General features: G+C 46.0%; 1 protein-coding gene across 2 annotated transcripts; it reads right to left on the bottom strand.

Moving 5' to 3' along the window:
• Nucleotides 1-3,028: 3,028 nt before the first annotated feature.
• LOC137096994 (integrase/recombinase xerD homolog) lies at nucleotides 3,029-10,224 on the bottom strand. 2 transcript variants are annotated; one of them, XM_067467957.1, is made up of 3 exons: nucleotides 10,036-10,224; nucleotides 8,065-8,567; nucleotides 3,029-5,640 (listed from the first exon to the last, which is right to left on the bottom strand). In XM_067467957.1, the coding sequence occupies exons 2-3, from the start codon at nucleotides 8,564-8,566 to the stop codon at nucleotides 4,658-4,660; spliced, it is 1,485 nt and encodes a 494-aa protein (XP_067324058.1). In that variant the 5' UTR covers nucleotide 8,567; nucleotides 10,036-10,224; the 3' UTR covers nucleotides 3,029-4,657. The 2 variants fall into 2 exon arrangements, with proteins under 2 accessions (XP_067324058.1, XP_067324056.1); XM_067467955.1 differs by having other exon boundaries at nucleotides 8,065-10,224.
• Nucleotides 10,225-14,712: the final 4,488 nt, after the last annotated feature.

Consider the following 14,712-nt stretch of genomic DNA (forward strand, 5'->3'; position numbering starts at 1 on the left):
CCTAAAGGAAATAGCCAAACAATTGAACCCAAGCCCCCCAATAGGTTTCAGAACTTTGGACAGTTCCTTTGAAGTTGTGAAACAGATTCATTATCTCATTTACTTGGGGTGCATCGTCACTGTAGAGTTAATGCAGTTTGACATCACATTAATTGCCAAGGCTGAATGCTATGGTGTCATGAGAGTTGTAGTTTGGTGGGGGACCAGCACTCATAGAATCAAGCTTACAATCATAGAATCATAGAGGTGGAAGAGACCACATGTGCCATCCAGTCCAACCCTCTGTCATGCAGGAAAAGCTCAATCAAAGCTCCCCTGACAGAAAATCATCCAGCCTCTGTTTTTTTTTAAAAAAAAATCTTTGGCAGAGAAAACTAAACAGCTTGTAAAACTGAATTGCTTCTACAATGCAGATGCACCCATGGAAGCTCCCCTCAGTCCCTATGAACTAGACACAAATCTCAGGGGCTTCCATTGAATTCAATGGAACAATATGGACTCCAGTCCGAGGGGAAAAAGAAACCTGCTTCTTCTGCAGAAATGACTGCCAAAGCTCTGCAATGCATGGGACTTCTCTTGAATTCCCATTTCCTATTGCTATGTAAAGGAAACTGAAGATGGATGAGAATGGAGAGGCAGTTCTATTTCAGGATGGGGAAGTGTGACCACAGGGAACATCTGAACCTACCCCTTTCATGCCCAGAAATCCTCTCAGTTATTAGACCTGAAAGTCTGCTTTCTCGTCTTCCCTCTCCATGAATGCAGCTCCCTTCTTGTCGGGAGTGAGATAAAAGTAGAAGGGAAGTGAGAAAAATCTTATTTTTCCTGTGAGCCATTTCGTGCCATCACCAGCTGCTGGGAAATCCATGTCAAAGGAGATTAGGCAGTCATTCCCACAGCAGGGAGGCACCCACAAAGCTGTGAGAGAAGCTGTCAAGAAAGCCCAACTAGTGTGTTGGTGGGGGAAGCACAGCAGCAGGGCATCACAGAGAGCGGGTAAAGGACAGACCCTTTAGCTACACAGGCCTGCAGCTGCCCAGACTCCAACTGGCAATTATCACTCAGTCTGAGAGAAAAAACATACCCAAGCCAAGGCAGGGGAGAAGCTGGCTTGATTTTCAGAGAGTTAGGCTGTGGGGATGACAAAGAAAAGGATATAGCCACTGCTATAATAACCTGCTGTCTTATCTTAGATGGTGGGAAAGTTGCAAAGAATAGCAGTGATAGTAAACAGCTAATGTAGCAGCAGAGCAAAGAACCCTGAACTGGAGGCAGGGGATCAACACTGACAAGCAGTTGGTAGGATAAGAGGAAATGACCTTTCCAGTCCATTGTCATTCTCACATCTCTTACAAGAGTACTGTGTACACTTAGGTGTCCTGGCCGCTCTAAATGAATTCAAGTCCCCAGGGCCAGATCAACTACATCCAAGAGTATTGAAGGAACTAGCGGAAGTCATTTCAGAACCACTGGCAATCATCCTTGAGAGTTCTTGGAGAACGGGAAAGTCTCAGCAAATTGGAGGAGGACAAATGTAGTCCCAATCTTCAAGAAGGGAAAAAAGAACGACCCAAAATATTATCATCCAGTCAACCTCACATCAATACCAGGCAAGATTCTGGAAAAGATCATTAAGGAAGTGGTCTGCAAACGGAAACAAATGCGGTCATCATTAATAGTCAGCATGGATTTATCAAAAACAAGTCACACCAGACTAATCTGATCTCTTTTTTCGATAGAGTTACAAGCTGGGTAGATGTGGGGAATGCCGTGGATGTGGCGTACCTGGATTTCAATAAGGCCTTCGACAAGGTACCCCATGACCTTCTGGCAAGCAAACTAGTCAAGTGTGGGCTAGGCAAAGCTACGGTTAGGTGGATCTGTAATTGGTTAAGTGAACAAACTCAGAGGGTGTTCACCCATGCTTCCTCTTCATCCTGGAAAGAAGTGACGAGTGGAGTGCCATAGGGTTCCGGTCCTGTTCAACATCTTCATAAATGACTTAGACGAAGGGTTAGAAGGCATCAAGTTTGCAGACGACACCAAATTGGGAGGGACTGCCAATACTCCAGAGGACAGGAGCAGAATTCAGAACGATCTTAACAGATTCGAGAGATGGGCCAAAACTAACAAAATGAAGTTCAACAGGGACAAATGCAAGATACTCCACTTAGGCAAAAAAAAAATGAAATGCAAAGATACAAAATGGGGGACAATCCCTGGCTCGAGAGCAATACATGTGTGAAAAAGATCTTGGGGTCCTCGTGGACAAGTTAAACATGAGCCAACAATGTCATGCGCCAGTTTTTGTTTTGGTTTTTTTTCATGTCAGGAGTGACTTGAGAAACTGCAAGTCACTTCTTGTGTGAGAGAACTGGCCATCTGGAAGACTGTTGCCCAGGGGATGCCTAGATGTTGTGATATTTTAACATCCTTGTGGGAGGCTTCTCTCATGTCCCCACATGAGGAGCTGGAGCTGATAGAGGGAGCTCATCCATGCTCTCCCTGGATTTGAACCTGTGATCTGTCCTGCTGGTACAGGGGTTTAACCCACTGCACCACTGGGGGCTCCAGTAAAAAAAAGCCAATGGGATTCTGGTCTGTATCAATAGAAGTATATTGATACAATAGAAGTATATAGTGTAGATCCAGGGAAGTCATGCTACCCCTCTATTCTGCCTTGGTCAGACCACATCTGGAATACTGTGTCAAGTTCTGGGCACCATAATTGAAGAGAGAAATTAAGAAGCTGGAATGTGTCTAGAGGAGGGCGAAAAAAAAAATGATCAAAGGTCTGGAAAACAAGCCCTATAAGGAGTGGCTTCAAGAGCTGGGCATGTTTAGCCTACAAAAGAGAAGGCTGAGAGGAGACATGTTGGCCGTGTATAAATATGTGAGGGGATGTCAATAGAGAGGAGGGAGCAAACTTGTTTTATTTATTTATTTACTATGCCGCCTTTCCCACCCCAGAGGCAGCTCAAGGCAGTTTGCTCTCCAACCGGCGAAATCACCAGACAAGACCATGCTGTGGGTTAACTATGGGCAACTTTTATTATATGTTACCAATCATTCTCTGTGTGATCATCCAATCCAATTTATCAATCAACATAAACTTGAACATGAATTTGAACTTGACAGTGAACTTGAACATGAATTTGAACTTGAATTTGTTATTAATCAGATGAGGCGGTGGCCCCGCCTGACCACGTCATCCTCCGACAAGGGCGAGACACCATAATTCCCGGATGCAACCCACATGTTGCTCCTGTGGGAACTCTTCAGGTAACAGGTAGAGACTGTAACGTACTCCCCCTTCCTGTGGTGCACACCAGTACCTGCATGTGCCTGCCATACCTTTGATGCCTATTTAAGACCCCCCTCAACCCAATTTGCCAAATGCGCAGTGTAGGGTAGGCGAAAAAACCCCCCAGAATATGAGGGGGAAAAAATTCCTACCCGGCCCCTAACGGCGACCCTTGATAAGTACACTGCAGCGGTGGCGGGTGGGTGGGTCAACTGACTAAGGCCAAGTGAGGTGGGCTGAGCTCAATTCACCTGGGCCCCTCCCACAACAAGCCCTTGCTGGGACTTTTAACTCTTTGTCTTCCCTTCACCGGAAGAGAGCAAAGTACTTCCCCACCATCATGCTGAAGGTAGGAAAGGAATTGCTCTCCAACCGGCGAAATCACCAGACAAGACCATGCTGTGGGTTAACTATGGGCAACTTTTATTATATGTTACCAATCATTCTCTGTGTGATCATCCAATCCAATTTATCAATCAACATAAACTTGAACATGAATTTGAACTTGACAGTGAACTTGAACATGAATTTGAACTTGAATTTGTTATTAATCAGATGAGGCGGTGGCCCCGCCTGACCACGTCATCCTCCGACAAGGGCGAGACACCATAATTCCCGGATGCAACCCACATGTTGCTCCTGTGGTGACTCTATCAGGTAACGGGTATAACGCTCATCCCCCACTCATGAGGGTTTGTTTTACCGCCACAGATTAGTGGCAAGTGTCTACTTAGTCACTATCGTTCCCCAACTTTTCAAAACAACCCGAATACCTGCCTGGAGATCACACAGAAACTGACTGTTACCAGCATCAGACAGGTGAATGCCATCTGCTCTATAAAATTCATGCCTCGTGCGAGTGACTTCGGGGTGTCTAATGAAATAACCCAGGCCCTCGCTGAAAGCCTTCAGCATTGACCTGTTGACCCGTCTTCGGGCCTCATCCATTTGCTTTACAGTGCCGCCGCCCGGCCATTTGTGACGGGGTATAATTGTGGACCAGACCAGTCTTGTGTGAGGCCATGCCTCCCTTATTGTCCGAAAATCAGCTAGAGCTTGTTCGCTGAGTGCTTTTCCCTTCAGCAACCCTAGGTCGTTGCCTCCCAGATGAACTATCAGCATGTCGGGCGGGTTGGATCCACGTCCAGACGGAAACAGAAGCGGCATCAGGCCTTCCCACCGTAGACCTCTGCGGCCCCTCCATTCTATCGTCACATCTGCAGCTAGACCCAGGTGTTGGCCAAAGGATGTCTTGCTCGCATGCCGTGCAGCCCAATGGATGTAACTGTGTCCACAAATGAGAACCCGTCGCCTTTTTCCCAGCTGGGCTGCGCCTGCAACAGCAATTAATAGTCAGTACAGTGTCACGGGGCGGACATAAGTCCGATAAGTCCCCGACTTCCACCTCCCCAAAGCCTTAATTTTTGCAGCATCATATCCGATTGCCGCTGCAGCTGATGCTGCTCCTATTCGAAAGGAATGTGTCCCAAACTTCTGCCCCTTGATGCCCAAGGCCTCCAGTGCCTTTGATGTAACTGTCCAGAATTGGTATTTAGTAAGAGGGGCCCCATCCCCATGTATGAAGAGGGGACCAGGTTTGTTCCCTCTGTGGCCCACGTATGTAGTCATGGCTCTTATCGGGCACAGCTCTTCATCACTGCACATCGAGAGTTTCAGCACACTTCCCTTGGCCTTCTGGTCGGTCTTTGACTTTCTTATAACAATTTGCAACTGTGTTGGGGTCAAATTGATGTCTGACCAACGAAGTGCTCTGTCTGATTTGTCAGCCTTCGATCCCACCACCAATTCACTAACCCTTAATGCTCCAAAAAAGGCCGTGAGAGAGGCTGCATGAAAAAGCGCTGCCTCATAAGGTGATGAGCAAACCGATGGCCAGACCTTCAACATACCCTTCAAGATGCCTGGAGAAATCGGTTGTCTATCGTCACGGGGCTTGCCACGCTCCCTGGCCCACCCCTCCAGGTATTTCCTAATACGAAAGTCATTTGTGGCATCTGGCCACCCTTGGGCCTTGAACCAAAAGGCCAATGCGGACATCTTGCCCTGAATGGAACGTGGAGCTAGCCCTGATCTCCTGAGCAGTATACAGAACTGGATAACATGCTCAGGGGGAACCGGAACCATCTCACCCAATCTATACTTATTCCTGAACTCGCTGAACTCGCGAACCGTCCTGATGTAAGCCCTCTTGGAAGCTGGAGCCAGGGCTAGGCCCATCCCCCTGGCTAACTCCTCGTTCCAATCTGCCAAAGATGGTCCGGCAACTTCTCCTGCCTCAAATCTGCGTTGGGTGCGAGTTGTCTGAAGCGTTCGATCTGCATACGAGAAAGAGCATCAGCCAAGGTATTATCCGTCCCCGCAATATGAAATGCGCGGAACCATATGTTGTGTTTTAGGCAGTGAAGCGTGAAATAACGCACCGCCTCCATGACCCTCTTCGACTTTGAAGACAATGAGTTAATAACTTGTACAGTGGCCATGTTATCGCACCAGAAATGTACCGTAGAGTTAGCAAACTCCCGCGTCCACGCTGATACTGCCACCACAATGGGAAAAAATTCCAAAAAAGTGAGATCGGATGTTATGCCCTCCTTGTGCCATGAGGATGGCCACTTCTCTGCACACCAATGACCATCAAAATACACTCCGAATCCTATTGACCCCGCAGCATCTGAGGCTACTTGGAGAGCCTTCCCTAGTAACAGTTCCTGCCTCCAAAATGAAATCCCGTTGAAGTCCATTAAAAACTGCAACCATACTCTCAAGTCAGCCTTAATGGCCCTGGTTATACGAATGTGGTGGTGTGGCAGTGACACTCCAGCTATGGCATTGCATAACCTACGCAGAAATGCCCTTCCAGGAGCCACCACTCTGCATGCGAAGTTAAGGTGGCCGATCAAAACTTGAAACTCCCTAAGCGTGCCCTTACCTTTCTTCATAAAATGCTGTATTCTGTCCAATAATAGATTGATCTTTTCCCTAGGCAGCCTTGAAAACTGCTGCACTGTGTCGATTTCAATACCCAGAAATGTCAGCTGCTTGGCTGGCCCTTCTGTTTTCTCCTCTGCTAATGGGACACCCAATTGGTTGGTCAGCTTCTTAAATGCCCAAAGCAGCTCCCTGCACTCATATGTGCCCGCTCTCCCAATGAATAAAAAGTCATCTAAATAGTGAACCACCCCGTTTAAGCCCGTGTTTACTTTAAGGGCCCACTCCAAAAAGGTGCTAAACTTTTCAAAAGCCGCACATGAGATAGAGCAGCCCATTGGCAGAGCCCTGTCCATATAATACGCCCCGCCGAATGCAAAGCCCAAAAGCTCAAAATCATCGGGATGAACTGGAAGAAGCCGAAATGCAGACTTAATATCACACTTAGCCAGATCTGCAGCCACCCCTTTCTTCCTGATAATATGGACTGCTCTATCAAATGATGCGTAACGAACCGTGCATATCTCACTCGGGATGGCATCATTCACCGACCCCCCTTTTGGGTAGGAAAGATGATGTATGAGCCGAAATTCCCCTGGGGCTCTTTTTGGGACTATCCCTAATGGTGAAACTCTAAAATTATCTGTGGGAGGTGAAGTGAAGGGACCTAAAACTCTACCTTCCCTAACCTCCTTGTCAATCTTTTGTTGAACTATGTCTTCCATTCCTAAGGTTGATTTCAAATTTTTTGAGGTAAATGGGGCCCTTGGCCCCTGTGCTGGAATGCGAAACCCATCCTGAAAACCGCTCCGTAAGTACTCTGCATCTACGGTATCAGGATAGGCTTCCAGCCAGCCCTGCAGCTGGATTGTATTAATTGGGCTGGGGCCCTTTGGGAAGGGCAGCAGCCCCCTGCCCCTTCCTGATATTTTGATTGTCCTTTTGGTGGAACTTGAAGGGCTTGCCCTTGTTGCAGTTCCTAGCGGAGTGTGCTCCCCCGCAATTTGCGCAACAGTGCTGAAATCTACAGGCCCTTCTGCTGCATGCCCCCTGGGCTGAAAATTCCCAACACGCTGCCTTTTGTTGTTGTTGTTGCTGCTGCTGGGGAAGGAGCTGACGAAAGGGCTGCACCCCTCTGGAGTTTCTGATGGAGTGCCCACTATCCGTCTTCTCCCCTTGTATTGTCTTAGCCGCGGTCATAACCTGCAACCATGTATGGCCGTGGATCCTGTCCCATCTAAGGGTAGGCTTAAGGGCCGCCAATGCTCTAAAGCGCCTATCATATTCCAACCACGCGTTGCCAGTATAGTCCACCTGTGCAGAGTGAATAATGTTGAGATAGTGCACTAGAGAACGGCCCCTGGATGGGTATGCTTCCATAACAACTGACATATAGATTAAGTACCCATTGAACCAGTTGGTCCAACTCTCCTCCACTTTCCTCTTTTTAAACTTTTCCCTTTGATCATCCCCCAATTCCTCAATCTGTTTCTTATCCAGATCCCTGTATAATAAAGAGAACATATCGACATACTCTGCATTCCGGATTTTTTCTATGGTCTTTGGGGAAAGATGGCTGTCTATTTGCAGGATATCAGAATCTGGGTCTGCCTTCTGGGGCCATTCTGGGGTGCCCCAAAATTGCTTGTTACCCAATTGTTTTTCCTTATTACTTGACAGTTGTGCCTCGATGGCCTCGGCCTCCACTGCCTGCACCTTGGTTGTAGGGGGCGCCATCTCTGTGGACACTTGTGCCCCGTTAGCCGGAGCAGTGACGCTCCCCCAGGGATAAACTGTTGTGTCTTTACTACCTGCACTTCCATCGCCCTCTTGCTGCGACGTCGTTGGTGTCTCTGTGGATACCTGCGACGATGTGACCGGGTTGACCATGGACACCGCAGACTGCTGAGGAACTGGGTTGACCTCAGTTCCCCCCACTGGCTGTGCCGAAACCACCTGTTCAGTCATCTGCTGCTCAGCCTGGGCAGCTCCTGGTGTAACTTGAGGCTCCTCAGCACGGCTATGGGAAGCGACGGCTGCAACTTGCTGCACCACCGATTCTACAGCAGAAAGACGAGACAAAATGGCATTTAATATGTCTTCCTGATTGGAGGTGCTAGCTGTCTTAGCCCTGGCAGCAGGGGGCGCTCCCCTCTGTACTGCTGCCAACAGGGCCCGAAAGCCACTAAGGGCTTCCGGAGATATTGCTTCCTCTCCTTCGCACGCATCCTCAGTGGGTGGTGGCCTCTTCGCTGGAGCTCTTTTTGCAGGGCCTTTGCCCTTGGAGCCCCCCACATTCTTCTTCGATGGCATCCTGTTGATAAGAAGAACATGATATGCCATGAATGACTATTCTTTAAAACATTCTATAATGACCATGGTCGCGTTACCTTTCCGTGGATGCCTTCATACCAAGATCCTGGTGTTAGAGACCTACGCATCCCACAAAGCTTTGCCCATCCATCTCCATAACCCTCTTAGGAGACATGCTGACTTCAAACTGCATTGGTGCAATAATAGGTAGTAATAATAGCATTTTATTTACACCCTGCCCCCATTTCCCCAAATGGGGTTCGAGGCAGCTAACCTGAAGCCAAGCAGCAACAACACAATGCCGCAAAATAAAATACGAAGAGGCAAAATAACATCAAAATAAGATAACCAAATAATTGAACAATTGCCGAATAACATGATAAAGAAATAAATACACAGTGGGCCAACCAAATGCACAGGATAAATTGATAAAACTCTGGAGGAGATAATAGTGGGAGAGTGTGTTTCTGAGGGAGGAGCTCAAAAAGAGGGGAGGGAGCATGAACCAAATGCAATTGGAAACCATCCCCTTCTCCTGAAGTTCCCATGTGACCCCATATAACAATTGAGATGCAAAGACCCTGTAAATAAATGCCTCTTAAAATGGCTGCCATGGCTCCTCCCACCACCTTCCGAAATGGCAGCCTCCATACCGACCGCATGGCAAAACCAATATGGCCCCCAAGACTCGTGCTGGCTGGCCTGCAGCACGAGGCTCTATCTCCAAACTGCCTGCTGATAAAGGAAAGCAAAGCCCTGCAGCGATAAAGCTTAGTGGCCACATTACATTAAACCCATCTTACTAGCCTGCTCATGCCTCCGCAGCCAAAACCACAAAGCCCAGGCCAGGAAGAGGAAAGAGAAGGATCCTAATTCCCTTTCCAAACAAAAATTGGGGGGGGGGGGCACAGGGAGGCGAAATGGCCTAACCTTACAGGAGTTACAAATTAAACATTGCAGGATCACCAATTAATCACCCTCCTTTCACTTTAGGATGTTCTTGAAAAGCAATGAAACCAACAGCGAAAATAAAACCCCCCAACAAAACACTTCACCAAATGTCCAGTACAACAAAGGTATTTAACTCCCCTTATTTTTCAACTATTGGAGCAGCTATTGACTGTTAAGACAAAAGCATCCTGCTAAATATAATAGCTTGCTGGCTGAAAAGCAGCTCAGCTCCTACCATGACCTGTGGAGCCCCAACCCTTGCCTAGAAACAGAAAAGCAGGGAAGGGTACCAGGCCTGCACCCTCCTTGAAGGGCACAAAGCCTGGGAACAAAGGATAGCACCACACACAAAGGAGGGCCAACCCCAACATGAGGAACTTAAGAAAACAGAACAAAGAAATAATGCTACAAGCTAATAACTTCATGAACCCCAGCCCCTAAGTCCTCCACAAGTGAGGGTGGGAGAGGTAGATCCAGCTCCTTGCTGGCCTGGGCCTCCCCACCCCCCCAATACTCACGTGGCCAGGGACTGGAGCAGAGCAGCAGCACGTCTTTCCTCTTCAACTGACTAAGGCCAAGTGAGGTGGGCTGAGCTCAATTCACCTGGGCCCCTCCCACAACAAGCCCTTGCTGGGACTTTTAACTCTTTGTCTTCCCTTCACCGGAAGAGAGCAAAGTACTTCCCCACCATCATGCTGAAGGTAGGAAAGGAATTTTTGCTGCTCTGGAGACCAGGACATGGAACAATGGCTTCAAACTACAAGAAAGGAGATTCCGCCTGAACATTAGGAAGAACTTCCTGAATGTGAGAGCTGTTCATCAGTGGAACTCTCTGCCCAGAGTGTGGTAGAGGCTTCTTCTTTGGAGGCTTTTAAGTAGAGGCTGGATGGCCATCTGTCAGGGGTGCTTTGATTGTGATTTTCCTGCTTCTTGGTGGGGGTTGGACTGGATGGCCCATGAGGTCTCTTTCAACTCTATGATTCTATGATTTTATGTGATCACTCTAGCTCACTCCTGGGTAAGTGTGCCTAGGATAGATCTCAGGAATGCCCAAGGGCTCAGTGGTGACCCATGTCTCCATATTGCTTTGAGCTCAGTCATTAAGGACAATTCTGCTTGATCATGCCTAAGGAAGCTCAACGGGATAAGGATGTTCATGGTTCAATTTTCCAGATCATTACAGGAGGTCACTCCACTTTCAGCCTTTTTTTCTCAAACTCCTCCTTCCTGTTCTCATTCTGGGGTCTATGAAGAGGAATATTTAGGAGGCGAGACATATTTGTTGTAAGTCTAATATACAGGCTTAGGCTACAACTCCTAAGTGTAAAAAAGGAAAATGAGGTGTAGCCGGGAAGAAGGAATTTAGCAGCACCTTTAAGACTGACTAAATAATGGGCAAGTCATGTTCTCTCAGCCTCAGAGAGAAAATGACTTGCCCCACCTGAACAAAGTCTTACCAAGAAAATCCATAAGTCAGAAATTACTTGAAGAAACATAATATCAAAACTGATCATATTCCTTCTAATGGTTCTTTCTGCCACTTGTATGAGATGGAGCTGATGAAGGAGCTGCAATATCTAGTAGGTAAAGCTACCCAACTTGCCCTCTGTTTACTTTTTTGTTTTAACTTGGTGCAACTTTACCTTTGTTAATATAAAAGTCGATAATATAAAAGTGGTCTATGCTTCTCTCTAAGTGTCTCCTCCACTATCATTAAGGAATGTGCATTTTGCCTGAGGATGGCAGGGACTCTGAGGAAAAGTCTGAACCTTAATCAAAACCTCAATCAGAATGAGCTGTTCTGTACTTTCTGCAGGCACTAGCAAATGGAGTCATTCCTTCCCCTACAGCACAGGCAGCAATGAGGCATTGGCAGTGGCCATATGAGGCATGCAGTAGATGGGCATTGCCTAGCAGTGGGGGTCAACTTTTCTTTTGCAGTGTGGACAAGTGGGAAGAGATGTGACTTAAGTATTGAAAGTGGGCAGAGATGAAGCCAATGCTACATGGGGCCAGGGCCAAAAGTGGGCAGCACTATCTCCCTCACCACATTTCTCTCTCATTCTTTCTCCACCATCACTTCCTTCATGCCCCACAGACTTCTGAGAAGTGAACAAATAGTTCTTTCTTGGATTCTAGCAAAGTACAGTACTTTTTAGTTACTTCACATCAGCATAGGGAAAGATTTTTAAACACACAAACACACATGTCCAAATCTTCTCTACTATGAACATGTTGCACTAGGTGAAACATAAAGTGTGTGTGCACACATGTGTATGTGTGCCTTCATATTGCATGTCAATTTATGGTAACACCATGAATTCCATAATGTTTTCTTAGGCAAAAAATGCACAGAGGTGGTTTTGCTGGTTCCTTTTTCTGAAATCTAGGCCTCAGGTTATCAAAGCAGAAAAATCCACATTATCTGATTTGAACTGGATTATCTTAGTCTACACTGCCATATAATCCAGTTCAAAACAGATAACGTGGATTTTATACAGCTGTGTAGAAGGGGTTCTGGTCTCATCCGTACTTATATAGGTGTCCCATCCATCTACAAAGCAGTGCTGACCCTCTTAGCTTCCAAAATCAGGTGGAATCTGGTGCCTTTAGAATACTGTACTTGTGTGACATGCATTCAACAGCATGTACAAATGTCCCAGTCCAAATTCCTCTTTCCATGCACAACTGCAATTGGTGCACACACATCTAGTTTGTCTTTCTGCCAGAATCTTTGCCTAATTCTTGATCCTCATGGGAATTAACTAGTGCTGAGTTGCTAATATTTCTGGCTGCAATAATGATGGTAATTCTGCATTATTGTTAAATAATGGACACTTCTGATGGATTTGCTTTTGTTGACTAGCTATTCATCTCCAGCCTTTCTTAGAAGGGACATAAGCAGCTGAGAGGAAAGTCAATAATCCAGCAGTAAATTGCATGTCTTGCACAATAAGGACTCCAGTTTCCAACCTTGATATCTCCAGTCATGTAATCTGAGGAACCTCTGCCTAAGACCATAAAGAGGAATAGCCCATTCGCCCGAATGAACAAGTGGTCTGACCTGCTATATTATAGCTCCCTATGTTTTTTTTTAAATAGACAAGTGCTCATCCGCACAAAGAAAATTCAAGGACAACAGCTTGAGACCATATCCCTGTCTGCATGAGGAGGAAATCTATGGTTTTTCATCACACATTTTACCAGTCATTACAAATTGTTCATTGTTTGCTGAGTTTTTCTTTATGAACTACAGAACCTCATTCCTGATAAGTGCTGTGTTCACGGGGAATTCTAGTAGTGCTCTTGTTAAAAATCATTTCCAAGCTCTCTTGCTAAAAATCACAATCATTTGCTTATGAGGAAAGACAAATAGTTCAGAAACCACTGGTGATTAAGAACTTGAAGGAAGTCAATATTTTATTTCCCCAGGGTAACTGATGGCATAAACAAACCTTAGCTGAAGTTTCTCAGATTGCAAGGTGAAATACAGGGCAGTTCTCTTGTCTCCTTAATCGATGAATAGAAGAGGGAATTTCAGTATATGTTGCTTGTTCTGCTTGTCCTGTATTTCACTCTAGCGGTTCCTGACCCCAGATGTACTGAAAAAGAGGACAATTCTCCGCAAAATTTCCTCAGACTATATGAAGACTTGCTTTATGGCCTCGTGTCCTCTCTCCAGCACCAAGGACATATATAAATGAAGTTGCAAAGTGAGTCAGTGGTCGACCGCATATTTTGATCTCTTCTGGATCTTTGCACCTGGTCTTCATACTAAAAAGTCAATCCTGCTCTTCGTGGGTAGGGAAAAAAGTCCAAACCTTGCCTTGCAAAGCAACTGTGGCTGACAGAAGCTGTCAGGTGGAAGCCAAGGTAAGCTGAGCTCGGAGGCTTCTTTACATAACAGGAATTATCCCCACCCAAGCTGCATACTCCATTTAATTAGAATCCTGTAATCAGCACCAATCATCCCCCTAAACTTATTATGGCACCCAGCTGGGTGCTATCTGGCTGGAACACATCCCCTTAAGCTTCTTTGTTGTCATCTGCATCTAAAATGCTTGCAGACCCTTCATTAACTCTCCTGCATTGAAAGAGCTGACAGGCAAGTTGCTGTGCATTTCTGACTGAGGAAATCTATGTATATTGAACTTGGAATTATTCCTCCTTCTGACTACAGTATCCAGAATCCAGCAGTCTGCATTTCCACTTCCCATGCTGGTAAGGAGAATTATGGGTGGTGATGGCTTCCAAGTTAGAGAGGTTATAAAGTTGCTCCAGGCTTTAGGCAGAATTATGAAGAAGCTGTTCAGGGTGCTGAACCTAATCTTCTAAAAGAATTAGAATCTTGCATAGCTATGCATATTTTTTATTAAACCCTTGAGCAGATTCACTGCCTCACTGATATAGACAGTCCCATCTAGCATTCATCCATATTTTGATGCTCTAGTGCATTGCACTGTGTGAACCAAGGAATGCAGCACAACTCTTGTTTATGCAGAACTTTATTTTCAGGGAAGGGTTTGATTTGTGCCTGCATTCATTTATTTGACTTTGTGGAGCTGAGTTCTGCTATTAACATGAATACTGGTACACTTATAGGCAGAGGAATGTCTCTTGAATTCTGCAGAATGTAATGCACCCCAAAACTACAGGAAATGTTCATCTAAATGTATGACATATGACATAGACATTGTACATAGGACAAACATGTCCAGCTGCTTTCATAGGAAAACTTAAACACATACAAGATTAACAGTAGTTTTCTGGCCAATATGATAATACCTTCATATTGATATATTGATAATATCTTCAATATGATAATATCTTCATAATATAATGGCTTCAAACTACAAGAGAGGAGATTCCATCTGAATATGAGGAAGAACTTCCTGACTGTGAGAGCCGTTCAGCGGTGGAACTCTCTGCCCCGGAGTGTGGTGGAGGCTCCTTCTTTGGAAGCTTTTAAACAGAGGCTGGATGGCCATCTGTCAGGGGTGATTTGAATGCAATTTTCCTGCTTCTTGGCAGGGGGTTAGACTGGATGGCCCATGAGGTCTCTTCCAACTCTATGATTCTATGATTCTATCTGTCAGAATGTCTGCTGTAACTGCAAGGATTTATTTTAGTCAGTTGGGAAGAGAAACCCCATGGAAATACCTTAGTCCAGAGCTTTGAGAAGTTAGTGTTTTTGG

Source organism: Anolis sagrei, chromosome 4 (assembly GCF_037176765.1).
Source record: "Anolis sagrei isolate rAnoSag1 chromosome 4, rAnoSag1.mat, whole genome shotgun sequence".
Lineage (NCBI taxonomy): Eukaryota > Metazoa > Chordata > Lepidosauria > Squamata > Dactyloidae > Anolis > Anolis sagrei.